This window comes from Protopterus annectens, chromosome 9.part0 (genome assembly GCF_019279795.1).
Source record: "Protopterus annectens isolate FY-2018-M chromosome 9.part0, PAN1.0, whole genome shotgun sequence".
NCBI classification, from domain to species: Eukaryota; Metazoa; Chordata; order Ceratodontiformes; family Protopteridae; genus Protopterus; species Protopterus annectens.
In genome coordinates, this window is record NC_056743.1 from 1,170,382,544 (window position 1) to 1,170,402,417 (window position 19,874).

Below are 19,874 nucleotides of genomic sequence, written 5' to 3' on the forward strand. Positions count from 1 at the left end.
TGAAAACACCCTCAGAAACCGATGCCTGCTCAGCGGCTCTGGACCCATCTGAAGGGTTAATCTCCGTTGGCCCAACACCTTCAGTATCCAGAGGCCTAGGCACCTCCACATGGGAGTCGGTCGCGGCCTGTGGTTCTGAGGTAGCGGGTGTCAGGGGCTGCGAAAGCGCCTCACTGAAAACCGGCGAACCGGCAACTGGCCTAGAAGAGGCTTTGTCGTCAGTTTTGGGCCTCGGATTCCTTTCCTTATCTTTATCTTTGCGTTTTTTGTGCATTCCGGTCGGCTGTTCTGACAGCATTGTATAATTAAACTTTCGCCCAAAGTAATGGCGAGCAAAATCAAACTGACGTTTAATAGTGCGTTTGTTAAATCTAGCACAAAACCAACAACTAGTGACGTCGTGATCTGGGTCTAGGCATGGAATACAGTAAGAATGAAAATCCTTATGAGGTATTTGCTTCCCACAAGAAATACAATTATTAACTTTTACTGACATCGGTCTGAGGCAAGAAAAAGTTTCCCCAATGGGGTATTTAGCTTTATTGAAGACTTCGGTTCTGAAATCGAATTTGAAATCTCAGGAGTCGGCCGACCAGCACTTGCGAACTGCTTTTGCTTCGGGCACCGCGCGGCAAGAAAGACTGAAGAAAATGGCGTCGGCTGCTTCTTATATACCCCTGGCGCACTGACGTCAAGGAAGAGGCGACAGCAACCGATGCCGGACCAAGATTTTGGAACTCAGGCTGACTGCGTGCCCGCCTGACGGCAGGATAACCCAAGTGTAATGACTGCAGCAGTGAAACACGATGAACATAGAAAAATATACAAGTGGTTGAAAACTGGAAACATATACAAATAAGTTCAGCAAAGTATCAACACCCTTGACCAGTAAAATGCCCTTTTCCAATTTCTGTTGCCATGTGCTGATATAAATACCACACATTACAGAAATAACAACTGTACAGATGGCAACAGAATCAAATTTGGGAATTTGTTTAATTCAGTGGAAAGCTGTCATGGTATGGATAATGGACAAATTCTAGGTAATTACAAAAATGTTTTTACTGAGAAATAAACAATAGGGAAGAAAATGAAGATCCACAGAGGTGAGCAGTTACAAAATGTTGGGAGTGCATTCAGGAAAAATGCTTAAGTGACTGATAGACTCTCTTTTCTGAATGAGGAAAGTACAGTTGTGTACACTTACCATGAATGTAGATGTTAAGAGTGTATTCTCTGTTGCAGTCATCATACTTGGGTTATCTGCCTGCAGGTAGCCCTCAGTCGGCCCGATTAATAGAGTCTTAGGATTTCTGCGTCGGATGCTGTCGCTTCTTCCATGACATCAGGTCGTCAGAGGTATAAAACAGGCAGCCGATGCCATTACATCAGTTTTTCTTGCCCCAAATGTCAAGAGCCCCCAAATAGGAAGCTAGTAGATGTTGGGGAGCACCACCAGTAAAAAGTAAATACCACAGCCATTAAAAATGGCCACAGAGAGGAGAGGTAGAAAGACAGAGAAAAGCAGGAGGCTGGAGGGAGGGAAAAGTACAGTTTTGTACCTACCATAAATGTAGATGTCCGAGAGGTATGCATCTGCAGTCCTTAACATATGGGTTGTCCTGCCTCAGGCAGCCCTTCGGTCGGCCGGATTCCAAAGTCTGGGTCTGGCCTCGGCTGATGTCGCACTTCACCCGACGTCATAGCTGCTGTCAATTGGGTATAAAGGCATCAGCCGACGCCATTTTCCTCAGTGTTTCTTGCCCCAGATGCCAGGTGCCCTCTAGGAAGGCTAAATTTGGATAAATGCGAATGATTCCAAACAGTAGAGAGCAAATAAAAATAAACATGTATATACATATATACAAACAAATACACCATAATAGATTCCCCCAGCTAGCTACAAGATGGGCAAATACCCTAGGAGTACCACAGAGGGGAAGGAGGGTGGGTAATCCTGACTGCAGATGCATACTTCTCGGACATCTACATTTATGGTAGGTACAAAACTGTACTATGTCCTTCAAGGATGCATCTGTAGTCCTAACATATGGGTAGAATACCATAGCCAAACTGGGGGAGGAGGCACTAAGAAGATTATGGTGTAGTTAAGATCCCTTGCAAAACAGCAGTGGCAAAACCTGCTCGGGATCTGGAGTATAAATGTAGATTATAATGCTTGGCAAATGTATGCACGGAGCTCCAAGTAGCAGCCTCTAAAATGTCTTTGGTAGCCACTCCTCGTAAGAAAGGTGTAGTAGTGGCTGTAGCCCTTGTGGAGTGAGGTCTGATGTTTTCTGGAGTTGTCTTTCCATGAAAAGAATAACAAAATCTAATGCAATTTCCTATCCATTTTGAGATTGTCTGTTTTGAAATTGCTTTTCCTTCCATTCCTGTTGCATATGCTACCAGAAGCTGGTCAGTTTTTCTATTGTTCTTGGTTCTGTCCAGGTAGTAGCGCAATTGCCTGTGCACATCCAAGGTATGCAGTAGTCCTTCCCCCCTGTTCTGTGGGTTGGGGAAGAATGTTGGTAGGTGGATTGCTTGGTTTAATGATACCCTGGAGACCACCTTCGGCATAAAAGTAGGATTAGTTCTCAAGGACACTCTATCCTGATGGAAGATAAGGAAGGGCTGTACTGCCATTAATGCCTGTAATTCAGAAACCCTTCTTGCTGAAGTGATTGCAAGCAGGAAAGCAGTTTGCCAAGCTAAGAACTGTAATTCTGCTGTTGCTGCTGGTTCAAAAGGGGGAAGTGTTAACTTTTCTAACACAAAGTTCAGGTCCCATGTAGGCAAAGGTGGCTTCCTTGGAGGCTTTACATTTTTAATTCCTCTCAGAAACTGCCTGAGTAGAGGATGAGAGAAGAGTGGAGGATCCATGTTGTATTCTGCTGAAATTGCTGATGCATGAATCTTAATGGAGGAGTAAGACAGGCCATTGTGGAAAAGCTCTGCTAAATATTCCAGGATGTTAGCTATGTTTGCCAATGATACATTTTCTCCTTTGCTGCACTCCAAATGAGGTATCTTTTCCATTTTGCTGAATAAGTTTTCCTTGTGGAGGGTCTGCGAGCCTCCAGGATAATGTCTTTAACCCTTTGAGATAAATCTGAGTTATTTTGTTTTATGTAATGTTCCAAGCAGCTAGCTGCAGTGTTTTCAAGTTTGGATGCAGGATTTTGAAGTTGTTCTGTGTTAGCAGTAAAGGAACTAGAGGTAGAGGCCATGCGTGTGCCCGAGACATACTCCTCAGTAGCGGGTACCAATGCTGCCTCGGCCAGTCTGGAGCTATCAGGATGATCCTTGGGTGATCTTCTTTGATCTTCAGTAGCACTTTGTGCATCAAAGGAAGAGGTGGGAATGCATATGCTGTCAGGTTTTCCCAACTGAAGGATAGGGAGTCCACCTTCCAAGCAAGTGGGTGGTATGTCCTTGTGCAGAATTTTTTTAATTGGTGGTTGTGCGGGGATGCGAACAGGTCTATTTCTGGTAGTCCCCATTTCTTTGTAATGGATTTGAAGATGTCTGGATGCAGCATCCATTCGTGGACATCCGTGGTAGTTCTGCTTAAGATGTCTGCTAGTATATTTTCTTTTCCTGGCACAAATATGGCCTGGAGCTGAATGTTGAGGTTCAGGGCCACATTCCAGAGGTCCATTGCCATCCGGCATAGAGGATATGAATGTGTGCCTCCCTGTTTGTTGATATACCACATAACTGTGGTGTTGTCCGTCCTTATCAGCAAATGACCTTGTTGAAGAAACGGTCTGAATGTCTGAATTGCCTGTTTTACTGCCAGCATCTCTTTTTGATTTGTGTGTAGGTTCAGCTGGTCTTGTGTCCATAAGCCTTGTATGCACTTGTCCACCATGTGTGCCCCCCAACCGAGGTCTGAGGCGTCCGTGGTGATAGTCTGGCTTGGGTGAGGGCTGTGGAAAGGCAGTCCTTTGTTCAATTGACAGGCCTGAGCCCACCACTGGAATTCTTGCTTCAGGCATGGAATTATTGGAATTTGGGCTTCTAGGCTGTGCTTGTGCTGAGACCATAAATTCCTTAGGTACCATTGCAACTTCCTCATATGTAGTCTGGCATGTGGAATCAATATTATGCAGGATGCCATGTAACCCAAGGCTTGCAGGACTTTCCTTGCTGTAAGCTGGTTCTGCGTTGTTAATGCCATGAAATAGAGTGGTAGTTGCTTTTGCCTTTCTGCTGTGAGGAATGCCATTTGATTTGATGTGTCCAGCTCCGCACCCAAGAAAGTTATCCTTTGGGATGGTATCAGCCTTGACTTTTTTATGTTGACTGTGTATCCCAGGGCTTGCAATAGGTGAATAACCTTTCTCAAATCTTTTGTTAATTTGTTTTTGTTGTCCGCTTGTAACAGGCAGTCGTCCAGGTATGGATAAATTTGAATTCCCTGAAGCCTGCAATGAGCAATTACTAATGCCAGGCATTTCGTGAATACTCTGGGCACAGTAGATAAGCCAAAAGGCAATGCTGAGAATTGATAATGCTCTGATCCTGCAAGAAATCTGAGGTATCTTCTGCAATCTGGTCGTATAGGGACGTGCAGGTATGCCTCCTTGAGATCTAGAGTCACCAGCCAAGACTCCTTGCCCAGCATGGGAAGAAGTTGCTGTAGGGTCAGCATCGTGAATTTTGGGACAATGAGATATGTGTTCAGAGCGGACAGGTCGAGAATAGGTCTCCATTGGTTTTCCTTTCTTGGTACTAGGAAAAGTCTGGAATAAAATCCTTGTCCTTGTTCCATAGACGGTACCTTTTCTATAGCTCTCATCCTTAGTAAGTGGTCGATTTGTTCTAGAGCATTTGTTTTTTGGTTTGGTGGTAGGTTTGGCATTCCTCTCTTCCTTGGTAGAGTATGGAAGTGAAACCTGTAACCTTCGTCTATTGTCTGTAAAATCCATTTGTCTCCTGTAATGTAATGCCAGTTTACTGAAAATAAGGCTAGCTTTCCGCCTAAGGGTGCTTCTAGTTGTTCCCTGGTAGGCGGTATCAGAGCCAAGTCACTGTGACTGTCCTGTGGAAGTGGTAGTGGCTGGATCTGTGGCAGTACTTCTCTGGTTGTTAGGCTGCCACTGTCGTCCCTGTAGGCACCTCTGGATTGACCTCTGCCTCTTGGGCCTATTTCTGCCTCTCTGTGCTCTGGTGGTGTCTGGAAAGGACCAATTCTTCGAAGGCCAATTCCTACTAAACCTCGGAGGCTGGACCTGTAAGAAATCCTTGACTGTTTGGACAGATTTTGCTTTTTCTTCCACCTTCTTTAACACTTGCTGTGCAGGGGAGCCAAACAAACTGTTTTTCCATGGGAGCATCTAGGAGCTTTGACTTTACATGGTCTGGTAAGGATTGCTCTTTTAACCATGCATGCCTTCTGATCACTGTACCAGTCATAGCTGATCTAAAGGAAGCCTCCAGTGCATCATAGCCGCATTTTAAGGAATGATTACTGACCTGCTGAGTGTTATGTACCAAATCCTGAAGGGACTTACGGTCTATAGGTTCAGGAGAGGACAGTTTTTTAGTTAGCTGATCTAACAAAAATTCCTGATACAGAATCATGTGGAATTGACAGTTTAAGGCCCTAGCCGAAAGAGTAGCAGAAGTATAAACTTTTTTACCCCATCTCTCTAATGCTCTAGATTCTCTTTCAGAGGGGAGGGGGTTTTTGGCAGAGGTAGCTGCTACAGCTTTGGGGCCCTGTGAAATAGTTTCAGGATCTGCAATAGGAGCCTTATACAAGTGATAATGTGTGTCTGGGACCCTGTAGTATCCGTCGGGCTTAGCAGGGGCTGGGGGAAGAGAGTCAGGGGCAGTACAAGCATCATTAAATGCATCATCCACAACTGTAAGTACTGGAGGAATGGCTAAAGGCCTATGCTGTGGCAAATGTAAAAAGGTCCTAAGCCTTTTCCTAGAATCTGAAAAATCCTGGCCCTGCCATTGAAATTGTTCTCTCATAGCATGCAAGGTTTCCCCAAAAGAAAATTCCTCAGGAGGAGAGGCAGAAGGAATGGAGTCTTCTGCGTCAGAGTCCTCATATGGAGAATAAGGGCCTACTGGAGGATTTGAGTTTTCTGAATCATCAGAGGAATAGTCTGTAGAAACTGGCTCAGGGGGCTCTGCTCTAGGCCTCTTCTCTGGAGGGGGATGAGAGGCCCTGTCAGGGTGAGGTTGGGATCCCCTGATCAAAGAAATGAGATCCTCTGCCAGGCTAAGTATTTGGGTACTACAGCTAGGCCTGTGTGAGGGGGTTTTAGCAGGCAAGGCCTTAGAAGATTTAGCTGCTTTAGCCCTAGAAAAAGCCTTGATAGACATGGATGCAGGGGGCCTAGCAGCTCCACGTGCAGGAGTAGATATGTCTAAGGGAATAGTATCTGATAAATCCTGAGAACCTGCAACAGCAGGTGGAAAATCAGTAGCAGATTCAGCCATGCTGGAAGAGGCCTCGGTTGTAGGAGCATCCCGGCCGAAGGAAGAACCGAGGACTTGGTTTCAGCCGAAACAGAGACACTCGCGGTTGGCTTAACCGCGGTTTCGGCCGAAACCGTGTCGGTCCTTTTCCTTACGCTTTTTAGCTAATTGTGAAGTCGGAGTCTCCGACGGCATGTTGTAAGCAAAAGCGGGGCCGAAAAACTCCTCTGCAAACTCCGACCGACGTCTAAGTGTCCGTCGGTTGAAGGAAGCACAGGCTAGACAAGCTGCTACGTCGTGGTCTGGGCCTAAGCAAGGAAGGCAGTAAGAGTGGAAATCCTTATGAGGTATTTGTTTCCCACAAGTTAAACAGTTATTTACTTTTTCTGACATCGGCTGAGGCAAGAAAGAGCCCCCAACGGGGTACTTAGCTTTTTAGAAGTCTTCGGTAGTAGTAATCTCTGGTTCTGACCGACCGGCACTTGCGAACAGCTTCTGCTTCGGGCGCCACGCGGCAAGAAAGACTGGGGAAAATGGCGTCGGCTGATGCCTTTATACCCAATTGACAGCAGCTATGACGTCGGGTGAAGTGCGACATCAGCCGAGGCCAGACCCAGACTTTGGAATCCGGCCGACCGAAGGGCTGCCTGAGGCAGGACAACCCATATGTTAGGACTGCAGATGCATCCTTGAAGGACATCCAGGACTGTATTTATTTTACATTTGTTGACCGGGAGTGTCCGACTGGACGTAGGTCCATTTTCAGCAGAGGCCCGGGGAGAAAAGCTCCACAGTTAAAATAAACAGACAGTAGTTACATTGGATTACATAGTGATTAACAATTTAACATAGCAATTACTTACAACATATTTACAGATGAAGAACATAGTACATCAGTAGACAACTAGAATCTTTATCTGTGAAGTACATAACAGACATTAACAAATGCTCCAATAAGAAGTTCCTGCTGTATAATAAGTACTAGGCTTATGAGCATCTGAGCTTGCTATAATCAAGGTAGTTAGTGGAGTAGAAAGAAAGGTAGTGGTTGGATGGGGTGGGTGATATTAGAGTGGGAGTTGCAAGGGCATAGCCAGCATGTTTTTAGGTGTGCTTTTAGTAAAGTTTTGAAGTGGGTGCATGATGGTATGGAGGTAATTGTGGGTGGGAGGGAGTTCCATAATTTGGCTATGGTGCAAGAGAATAGTGCTTCACCAGCAGAGTTATTGGCTTTAGTGATCTGCAAGTGATTTTTGTTGATGAATCTTAGTGGTCTGGTGGTGCGATAGGGTTGGAGTAGATTCTGGAGGGATGGGGCATTTAGTGGATGGTTTACTAGTTTATGGGTGAGTGAGAGTTGATACCACTGAAGGAGGTGAGGGAGTTCAAGCCAGCCCAGTTCAGCAAGTGAGAGACAGTGGTGACTACGGTAGCAAATTTGGCGATTTTGTTGTAGCATGTCTCTAGCTTATTTAGATCGCATTGCCTTAGGTTGGTATATATTGGAGAGGCATAAAGTAGGGTGGAGATAAGGTGGGAATTTGCTATTGAAATCTTTGCTGCTTTGGTGAGAAGTTGCTTATTTCTGTATAACGCTGCTAGTTTTTTGTGGACTTTTTTATGGTCATGGATATGTGAATGTCAAATTTTAGTTTATTGTCTATTTCCACTCCTAGCAATCTGGTGTGTTCAGTTGGGTATATAGTGGTGTTGTCTTTTGCTGTGATGTTAAAGTGAGAGTTGTTTTGAGTATGTTTGGTGGGTTGGAAGATGAGTAGTTTAGTTTGGTTTGGGTTGAGTATTAATCGGGCATGGGATAACCAAGTTTCAACAGAGGAAAAGTCTTCCTGTGTGACTTTTTGCAGTTTGGGCAGGGACTGGGCTGAGAAGATGATGGTCGAGTCATCTGCGTACTGTATGAGTGTGCCATGATTGGTGGCAGAGGCTAGACTATTGGTGAAAACAGAGAAGAGTAGGGGTCCAAGAATGGATCCTTGGGGAACCCCTATGGAGACAGGTAGTTGGGGAGATATGTCATTCTGCCATACAATGGATTGTTGGCGGTCAGACAGGTAACTCTGAAACCAGTTGGTGACTGATTGAGAGAAGGATAGGTTATTGAGGACAGAGATAGGTTGTGTGGGACCATGTCAAATGCTTTAGATAGGTCTAGGAAAGTAGAAGAGGAGAGAAAGCCATTGTTTTTATGCTGAAGGATAGTGTTAATAAAGGAGAGTAAGGCAGTGGTGGCACTATGGTTTGGTCGGAAAACATGCTGAGTATTGGAAAGGAGGTTTTTAGTAAGGAGGTAGTCTGAGACCTGAGAGTGTATGCATCTCTCTAGTATTATCTCTCTATTAACAGTGAATACACTCAAACATCTATATTTATGCTAAGTGTACACAACTGTACTATGTTCTTCATGTTTCACTGCTGCAGTCATCACACTTGGGTTGATTCCCAAAGCTGAGCAAGGGTGGAGACCGTCAAAACGTGTTAGGGCTGGCTAGCAGGCCTTGTAAGACTGCTGTAGCAAATCCAGCTCTGGATTTAGAAAAAAAAAAGGTAAGTGGTAATGCTTGGTGAAAGTGTGCACTCAACTCCAAGTTGCAGCTTCCAGAATATCCCTGGTAGGGACTCCCCTGAGAAATGCTGCAGAGGTGGAAGTAGCGCTAGTGGAATGTGGTCTGATCCCCTGTGGGGTAGTTTTTCCATGGTGCTTGTAGCACAAATTGGTGCAGTGTGCTATCCATTTAGAAATGGTTTGTTTTGAAATGGCCTTGCCCTCTGCCCCTGTAGCAAAGCTGACTAGCAGCTGGTCAGATTTTCTGAAAGGTTTAGTCCTGTCAAGGTAGAACCCGAGTTGTCTGTGCCCGTCCAAGGAGTGCAGGATCCTTTCCCCTTTACTCTGAGGGTTAGGGAAGAAAGTTGGCAAATGGATGGATTGGATTGGTTTAGAGCCACACTAGACACCACCTTAGGCATAAAGGACGGGTTAGTCCTGAGGGAAACCCTGTCAGCATGGAAAACGAAGGGTTCCACAGCCATTACTGCCTGTAACTCGGACACTCTTCTTGCTGAAGTTATGGCTAAAACCAAGGCTGTTTTCCAAGAGAAATTTTAACTCCACTGAAGCAGCAGGTTCAAATGGGGGAAGCGTGAGCTTTTCCAGTACAAAGTAAAGGTCCCAGGCAGGGGTGGGTGCTGTTCTAGGGGTCCTTAAGTTGTTAGCCTCTCTCAGGAATTGTTTGATGAGAGGGTGAGAAAATAGAGGTGGCTCAGTGTTATAATCAGCTGAGATGGCAGAGGCATGAATCTTAATGGAGGAGAAGGACAGGCCTCTGTGGAGTAGCTCTGCTAGGTAATCCAGGACTAGAGGTAAGGAGGGCACAACTGTGTCTTTTCCTTGAGACTGATTCCAAGAGCAATATCTTTTCCAGTTTTCAGCATAGGATGACAGATAGCACCTGTTTGCTGAGGGTTGCTGGTTGTGTATTTGGGGGATAAGCCAGGCTGCAAGGTTTAGGGTTTGCAACTGTGGATGCAAAATCTGTCCCTCCTGCTGAGACAGCAGGGTAGGATTCTGGTGAAGGTGCCAGGGTGGCACTGTTGTCAGACTGTGTAAGACTGGGTACCAGTGCTGGTGTGGCCAGTCTGGGGCAATAAGGATTGCCCTTGGCCTGTCCTGTTTTATCTTGAGTAGTTCTTTTGAGAGGAGGGGCAGAGGGGGGAAAGGCATAAATTGAGATGTTTTCCCATTGGAAGGATAGAGCACCACCTTCCAGGCCCTGCTGTGAGGGTTCCTGGTACAAAATTTGCTCAACTGGTGGTTCTCAGGGGAGGCAAAGAGGTCCACCTCCGGTGTCCCCCACCTCTGGGTTAGAAGATTGAAGGTGCTGGGCTCCAATTTATACTCATGTGGGTCTAGGAGATTTCGGCTTAAGTCACCTGCCAGTGAATTTTGTTTGCCTGGCATGAACTGACCTTGTAGATGCACTTAGTTGCTCAAGGCTGTGTTCCACAGGGCCATGGCTAACCTGCATAGTGGGTAAGAATGGGTTCCCCCCTGCTTGTATATGTACCACATAACTGTGGTGTCTGTTTTTATAAGCAGTTGTCCTGAAAGGATTAGGTATTTGAAGGCTGTCAGAGCATTCTATAGAGCTAGCATCTCTTTTTGACTGATGTGCAGGAGAATTTGGCCTGAGCTCCAGTGGCCCTGAATGCATTTGACTGCCATGTGAGCCTCCCATGCATAGTCTGATGCGTCTGTTGTCAGGGTTTGGGCAAGGGGTTGGGTGAAAAGCAATCCCTTGTTGTGGTAGCATGCTTCTACCCACCAAAGAAACTCCACCCTTAGACAATATATAATTGGAATGACTGTTACCAGGTCCTGAGAATGTTGGCACCAGGTCCCGAGAATGTTGGCACCAAAGACTTAAGTACCATTGAAGTTTCTTCATATGCAGTCTTGCATATGGAATTAGCAGGATACATGAACAGGACACATACATGAACCCTAGGGCTTACAGAACTTTCCTTGCAGAAAGCTGGGTTTTGGTGGCCATTTGTTTGAAGTAGTTTGTCAGGTAGACTTGTTTTTCTAACGCGAGAAATGCCATCTGGGAAGTTGTGTCCAAGCTTGCTCCCAGGAATACAATCTTTTGACTGGGTACCAATGGTGATTTGATTTATTTTCGTTGCTGTTGTAACCCCAATGAAGTGAGAAGGCTTTTTAGAAATGCCAGGTGCTGAAGTAGCAATTCCTGACTGTCCGCCTGAATCAGGCAATCGTCCAAGTATGGGAAAATTTGGATATTTCTCTGCCTGCATTATACAATGGCCAGAGCCAAGCACTTTGTGAATACTCTGGGTGCAGCAGATAAGCCAAAGGGAAGTGCAGAGTACTGATAGTGCATACAGCCTACCCTAAATCGTAGATATTTTCTGCAAGACTACCTGATGGGGATGTGCAGATAAAGCTTCTTTTAAGCCTAGAGTGACTAACCATGCCTCCCTGGTTAACATACGGAGAAGCTGTTGCAGGGTAAGCATCTTGAATTTTGAGACCACCAGAAATGTGTTGAGAGTTGACAGATCCAAGATTGGGTGCCAACAGCCCTCTTTTCTGGGCACCAGGAAAAATCTGGAGTAAAAACCGTGCTCCCTTTGCTCTTCTGGAACAGGCTGAATAGCTCTCATACTGAGCAGGGAAAGCACTTGCTTTTGAGCCTCTGCCCACTGGTTTAGAAGAAGGTCTGGAAACCCACTTGGGGTGGGCAGTGTATGTAAGTAGAATATGTATCCCTGGGATTCAATGTTTAGGCCCATCTGCCCTGAGTAATGGACATCCAGTTTTTTGCATGAAGGGCAAGCTTTCCTCCTAGGGGCACAAGTATAATTGGGAATGGCTGGGAAGGATAAATGAAAAGTCATTGTGAACTTTTTCCATAAAGGGGTGGCTTACCACTCCTTGCCTTTGAGGTGGGGGCACTCCATTGTTTAGATGTCAGCATACCCTGAGACTGCAGTCTGGGTGGCCTGTTTCCCCTGGGTTTGGTCTGAGAAGGCCTGGAAGGGGCTGGAAAGGACCAGTTTTTAGAAGGCCAATGCCTACTGAATCTAGGTGGTTACACTTGTGAGAATTCTTTAACAGTTTGCATAGCTTTAGCTTTTTCTTCCATCTTTTTAAGAACCTCTTCTGCTTTGGTGCCAAATAAACAATCCTTGTTTAAAGGAGAGTCTAGTAATTTGGATTTGTCACGATCTGGCAAAGTTTGTTCCTTCAGCAAAGCATGCCTTCCCAGTACAGACCCAGTGACTGCAGCCCTGCAAGATGCGTCTAGGGCATCAAAGCCACACTGCAAAGTATACTTACTAACTTGGTTTGCAGAATGCATTTGCCCTTATAAATCTTTATTTTCTGCACAATCTGGAAATAACACCATTTTTTTGTTTAATTAGTTCCATAATATGCTGCTGGTACTTCAACATGTGAAACTGGCAATTCAATGCCCTGATGGCAAGAGCTGCAGAGGTACATACCATCTTATCCCCATCTGTCTAAAGCTCTGGAATCCCTGTCTGAAGGGGTAGAGTTTTTGTCTGTAGCAGCCTTATTACCTTTAGGTCCTTGGGGAATGGTCTCTGGATCCGCTGTAGGATTCTTGAAGAGAAATTTGTGAGAATCAGGTACTCTGTAGTACCGGTCAGGTTTCCTAAGGCCAGGGGTAAAGTATCTGGAGTAAGACTGGAATCTATAAAAACATTATCTACAACAGCCAAGAGAGGGTGTATAGTTAGAGGCCTATGCTGGAGCAACTCTAAAAATTCTCAGAGTCTCTTTTTGGACTGAGGGTAGTCCTGGCATTCCCAGTGGAAATGCTCTCTTAAAGTATGCAAGGTTTCACCAAAAGAAAAATCCTCTGGAGGGAAGGCAGAGGGAATGGATTCTTCTGCATCTGAATCCTCATAGGTAAATAAGGACATGTCTTGATAATCTGAAGGGGCAGAATCATCGGACTCCTGGCCTGTAGAATCAGAATGAAACTCAATTCTTTGTCTCTTAGCAGGGGAAGGCTGGCTTCCCCTAATAAGGGTAATAAGATCTTCAGCCATTCTAAGCATTTGCTTTTGTGGTATGGGAGCTTGAGCATGCGCTTTGGTCATCAGTTTTCTAGGCATAGTGTGTACTCTGGGCCTCAGAAACTCGGTAGTTTTAGCTAAAAACAAAGTCGTCGATTTAATTCGAACATCGGTAGGTCGGAATACACCCTCAGAAGCCGATGCCTATACAGCGGCTCCAGACCCATGCAAGGTAGAGACATCCGCATGTTCCAAAGTCAAAGAAGCATCTCGTGGCATACTGGACTCCAAATGGGTCTCAGCAGAGGCCTGCGAATCTGTAGAGGTGGGTATCAGGGGCTGCGAAAGAGCCTCACTGGAGTACCGGCAGACTGGCGACTAACTTAACGGAAGTGTTGTCGGCAGTTCTGGACCTATGCGGTCTGTCTCTGTCTTTATCTTTACGTTTTTTTGGAAGATCGGTAGTCGAATGGCTTATCGAAGCCATTTCGGAATATGGAGAGCGAAAGAATTTAGCGACAAAGATAGCCCGACAAATGGTTCGGGCATTAAATAAGGCACAAAACCAACAGTGAGGGACGTCGTGGTCTGGGCCTAAACAGGTGACGCAGTAAGAATGAAAATCCTGTGAGGTATTTGTTTTCCACAGGCAAGACAGTTGTTAACTTTTTCTGACATCGGTTAGAGCAAGAAAAAAGGATCCCCAAAGGGGTACTTAGCTTTAGAAGACTTCAGGTTTGAAACTAGAAAAACGAAAATTTCAGGTAGCGGCCGACTGCTACTTGTGAACTGCTTGTTTCGGGCTCCTCCTTGGTAAGAAAGACTGATGTAATGGCGTCAGCTGCCTGTTTTATACCCCTGACGACCTGACGTCATGGAAGAAGCGACAGCATCCAATGCAGAAATCTTAAGACTCTAATATTCGGGCCGACTGAAGGCTACCTGCAGGCAGATAACCCAAGTGTGATGACTACAACAGTGAAACACGACGAATATCAGTAGAATCCAGGCATTCATTGTACCGAAAAGAACAGAGATTAAAAAGATGCACTGTGCTTTCATCCAAGAAACATTATCTGCTATGATTTTTTTCTTGATACACATAAAACAGAAATACATATCAGTACAACTTTAAAGTCAGATTAATACAGACAAAAGTCAGCTAGATACAAGCCTGAAGCCGTATGTCCAGAAAACGACAGGTTGTGCAAAAATAAAAGCAGAACCACTTAGTCACGTATCAGTATCATCCAAAAAAAGCAATGGTTTTCAAAGGAATCCCACATGAACATATAAGAGCAGTCTGTTGACCGAGTAATCCCAGTAAGCAATGGTATGTCCATTCCAGGGGTGATCTAGTAGAAGTGTCAAGTTAAGACAGACTCACTAACAGTCTAAAATTAAGGCACATGGGGTGTGAAGGTATAAAACTAAGTGAAGCACAACGAAGTTTACTAGAAGCTTTAAAATAAATTAATACAAATCGACACAGATTAAAAGAGTTTGACAGCATACTTTAAATGGCTACAACTGTATAATTTGGAAAAGTATGAAAAGTTATATCTGACTGAGACAAAAAAATACTCCTACATTAAAGATGGGGTTCCTCAAATTTTAAGAGGAAGCAAGAGTGAATTATTTCATGAAATGGCAGCAAAAAAGTAAAACAACATACCTGATCATCAAGGTTAATGTCACTGCTGGTTCCACTAATATTACTGCCCGTACGTCTGATGGAAAAATGAGAAAAAACTTGGTTAAGTAACACAGTCCTCCTTTTTCATTACAGGACTTCTATGGCTAAAAACATCATCACCCAAATGATTCTCAGTAATCTAAAAAAAGTCTGTTTAATACAAATAAATATCTCAGAAGTGACAGGAAAAGGCACTATTGCCATTCTACCTTCCCACCACACTTAACACTTTTACCATTACTTCATCTTTCTAAAATGGTCATTTACTGTTCCATCTTTCATTGAACTTGAATAGTGTTTAAAAATACCCATCACATTCTTGAGCAGTGTTAGTGGTTAATAAAGTGCATCTTAGGCTTTCAAACCATAGGCACAACAAAAACACAAATGTGCCTATGTTCTATGAGATTCACCTTTCTGATGCTTTTAAATATATATGTACTTGTCAAGATTGCCACGTATTGTTTAATCAAGCAGAAACCAAAACAAAGTTTACTTTCAGTAACAAAATTATCCATTACATGGATTTCTGTGTATTTTCTCTAAAAATGTGAAATAATGTTCTGCATTTTAGGTTTGAAGAGTGTACTCAGTTTGAACTCGGCTAGCTGACTTGGCAAACTATATAGCTTGGCATTCATTGTTAATAAGAATCAGAAGTAAAATATGTTATCTCTTATAAACTATGCAGCTTTGTAAAATGTATTATCTAAAAAAGGTCAAAATGAACTATCTTATGCAGCTGTGTCTCGTCAACAGGACGTGCAAGATAAGCCAAGGACAGAGTTGTTATTCTTCAGGACAGAATGTTTAAAATATGGAAAACAAACTGTCAGCAAACCAGCTTCAAAGGAAAGACTTATTATTCTGACAAATTCTCTAAACTGCTGATGCAGGCAGAAAAGACACTATAAAGACTGGGACTTTTTATTTTGTATTGGGACTTTGATTCTTCTATTCTTGCAGACCTGATGCTGTAGCTGAAGTTACGCTTGGGTGTGTAAAACTTTTATTGTCATGCTAGATGTAAACCTTGTGCGCAGTAAATGAATGTCATAACAGCAGAACTGTCTCAGGGTTTTCAATGAGTAAAAGGAACAGACTACCTGACTAAGGGTAGTTTAACAGTGGCGAGCAGTCCAGTCAAAACGACCGGGGAGGTGGCCTGAAGAGGTGCTTCTCACAGTGCGACATTCCAGCTCAGACTTTCTTAGAATATATTCTTCTCTTCCTAAACTTCATCCATTTACGATGGGTGAAATACTGTGGTGCAGTACAGTATTTTTTCTTCAGACGGTTGGTGAACCAGAAGGTACCGAAATTTTTCCTGCCGAAATTTTGTCACACCAGCATCTTCCAAAAGACAGCAGAGAATTTTCCCACAACTGATCTTCGTGTCAAGACTGGCCACCTTGTCCTGAACATTTGTGGTAAATATTTTCTTCCGTTTTTCTTTTAACAATGAAGGCAATTCATGAAAATGCCAAAAAGTGCACTCTGTCTTTTACTTTTGATGTGTCAGAACCTTATATAAATGAGTGGAGTTATTTAAATACATGGTATGACCTACATGTTAGCACCTGTAAGTCTTTGTCAAGTAAAACAGATAACCCAACATTGTGTAAATGGATTTCTACCTTTGACTGGTATGTACATAAGGCTAAAGTGCCACAGGATGCACAAAAATGTGCTATTTGCAATGATTTAAAATGTTGCTTTTTGCATGCTTTGTCATAAACGTATCGTACAGAACCTGGAACACAATCAGGAAAAAATAATGCTTGAGGCACAAGAAATGTTTCCTGTTTCCATATATCCTGTTGCAAAAGATTTGTTAGAGGGTAATCAAGACGTCAAAGTTTGTACTTTACAGTCTGATTTGCAGGAGTTTAAAGACTGGATTACTAAAGTTAGCAGCCAGCAGGATCTTGACCTCAAGGGTCACTTTCAGACTTACTGCGATAAATGGAATGCGTCTGATAAAATGCAATGTGACACCAATGATTCTACACAAGAATTTTCACATTTCTTAAAGGTTTCACAAACTGAAATTAAGACTTCTAAACAAACTGTTATTGAACAGGGCAGTAAAGCTATTGGCATGATAGAGGGCTTAACAAATAAAATTGTACTTCTAAAAAAACAGTATGAACAACAGCTGTCTGAGGCGCATAGTGACAGCTGTTGCTAAGCAAGAAATTAATACATTACGAGCTAAGCTGGAGACACACTAGGGGTGTGTCTTACGTCGCATGTAGGTTGCTGTTGGACATCGGCCATAAAAGTGACATACACAAGCACCCTCCTCAGAACTTAGTGCCACAGGAGGAACATCCATTCAAGGCAGGATGTAGGTCAAGTACATCCAAGCAAAAACAAAGTCAAGGGGAAGGAGGGAGGGATGGAATACTACAAAAGGAAAGGGAAGAGAAGGACATTATCATTATGGTAAGATTTTACACATCTAATCTATGTCCTTCTATTCCTCTGTTGCAGTACTCTTAACATGAGTAAGAATACCAAAGCTCATGAGGAAAGGGAGGAGGAAGGGGCAGAGGAGCTTTCCATGAAGCCACAGAGAATAGCCCCTGCAAACCCTGTCCTAGATTTGGAAATGTCCAATTTGCAATATATGGTGACGGTATGGAATGAAGACCAACTGGCTGCCTCCAGAATGGAGTTAGCTTCCATTCCGTTGAAAGCAGAGCCAGAGGAAGCAACACCACCAACAGAATGTGCCTTAACAGGAGAAGAGAGGCTTTTTCCATGGTACTCATAGCAGAAGGAAATGTTTTTAGAGATGCAGCTGGAAAAGGTGTGTTTAGAGACTTGGAGCCCTAAAGCTCTAGGGTGAAATGAGACAAAATTGTTCTGATTTCCTAATATCCTTTGTTTTGTCAAGGTAGAACCTAAGCTGTCTGCACATCCAAGGTGTGCAAAATCCTCTCTGCAGAGTTAATGTGGAGTGGAGAAAAAGGTAGACAAATGGATGGGCTGGTTTAGGGATAACTCATTTACCACTTAAGGCATAAAGGTAGGGCTGGCGTGGAGAGAGAGAGACTCTCTGTGGAACACCAAGAAAGAAGAAGCCATTAGTTGAGGTTAGTGCATGCAGCAAAACCTCAAAGAAGTAGAAGCTGCCAGCTCAAAAGGAGCAAGGATCAGCTTCTTTAATATAGAGAGAAGATCCCAGGGAGCTGCCAAAGTTTTCCGGGGTGGTCTTACATAAAGGAAGCCTTTTAAGAATTGTTTAGCCTCAAATTTGGAGGAGATAGAGGCAAACAGGCAGAAATAGCTGACAAGTGCACTTTGACTGAAGAGCAAGTAATTCACAAAAATTTGAGAGAACCAGAGGGACTTAACACTGTCAATGGGTCCTGGTTTCAGGAAATTCACGAGACTGAAAATATCTTCTACTTGGATGACTAAGATATTCTTGTATTGGGTTTCTTGGCTTCCTGCAGAAAGTACAGTTGTGTACACTTACCATAAATGTAGATGTTCGAGTGTATTCACTGTTGCAGTCATCACATTTGGGTTATCTGCTTGCAGGTAGCCCTCAGTCGGCCTGATTATCAAAGTCTTGGGTCCTGCATCGGTTGCTGTCTCATCTTCCATGACGTCAGGTAGTCAGGGGTATAAAGCATGCAGTCAACGCCATTACATCAGTTTTTCTTGCCCCAGATGTCAGGTGCCCCCATAATGGGAAGCAATTGTATACAAGGTTACACACCTCCAACAAAAAAGCAAATACACCAGAAAGCTTTAAGCATAGTAAACAAGAATAGAGGTATAGTCAACAGAAGTCTGGGGGCTGGAGGGATGGTAACCAGGACTGCAACAGTGAATACACTTGAACATCTACATTTATGATAAGTGTACACAACTGTACTATGTTCTTCGTGTTTCACTGCTGCAGTCATCACATTTGGGTACTGTTGCAGTCATCCCAAAGCTAAGGATGGGAGGAGATAATTAGATAGCATTAGAACCAGCTATAAGGCCCTGCAAGGCTGCACTGGCAAAGCCAGCTCTGGATTTAGAAAACATTGGCAAGTGGTAATGCTTGGTGAAGGTATGCACAGAACTCCAGGTAGCAGCTTCTAGGATGTCCCTGGTAGGGACACCGCTGAGAAAGGTTGTAGAAGTACATGCAGCCCTGGTTGAATGTGGTCTTATCCCCTCTGTGGGGGTAGGTTTTCCATCGTGCTTATAGCAGAAATGAATGCAATGGCCTATCCACTTAGAAATGATTTGCTTTGAAATGGCCTTCCCTTCTGCTCTTGTGGCAAATGCAACCAGCAGCTGTTCAGATTTCCTGAGAGGCTTAGCCCTGTCCAAGTAAAATCTAAGTTGTCTGTGCACGTCCAAGGAGTGCAGTATTCATTCCCCTTTGTTCTGTGGGTTAGAAAAGAAGGCTGGCAAATTAATGGACTGATTAAGGGCCACACTGGATACCACCTTGGGCATAAAGGTAGGATTAGTCCTGAGGGACACCCTGTCCACATGAAAGATGATGAAAGGCTCCACTGCCATGAGGGCCTGTAATTCAGGCACCCTTCTTGCTGAAGTGATGGCTAGAAGGAAAGCTGTTTTCCAAGAAAGGAATTTCAACTCTGCATTTGCAGCTGGCTCAAAGGGAGGTAGACTGAGTTTTCCAATACAAAGTTAAGGTCCCAGGCTGGAGTAGGGGCTCTCCTTGGTGGTCTTACATTTTTGGCCCCTCTAAGGAATTGTTTCAGCAGTGGATGACAGAAGAGGGGTGGCTCTGTATTGTTATGTGCTGAAATAGCTGAGGCATGAATTTTGATGGAAGAAAAGGAAAGGCCCTTGTGAAGCATCTCAGTTAAGTACTGAAGAATATGAGGTAAATTGGGCACAGCTGTGCCCATCCTGAGTTTGGCTCCAGGAACAGAATCTTTTCAATTTTTCAGCATACGATTGTCTAGTACTAGGCCTCTTTGCCTCCAAAATGACAGCCATCACTTGCTTACTGAGGGATGGTAACGGAGAGATCAGGTAATTAGCCAGGCAGCAAGGATCAGGGTTTGAAGCTGTGGGTGCAGAATATGGCCCTCCTACTGGGAAAGCAGGGCAGGGGTCTGAGGCAAGTGCAGTGACACACTATGCAAGAGGGGGTACCAGAGTTGGT

General features: G+C 44.1%; 1 protein-coding gene across 1 annotated transcript in view; it reads right to left on the reverse strand.

The window, feature by feature from the left end:
• The window catches only part of LOC122811903 (oxysterol binding protein), a 1,660,581-nt gene that overhangs the window by 717,048 nt on the left and 923,659 nt on the right, over positions 1 to 19,874 (reverse strand). The window contains exon 6 of the mRNA XM_044084058.1: positions 14,702 to 14,756. Within this exon, the coding sequence (XP_043939993.1) occupies positions 14,702 to 14,756 (55 nt within the window). The remainder of the gene's footprint in view (positions 1 to 14,701; positions 14,757 to 19,874) is intronic.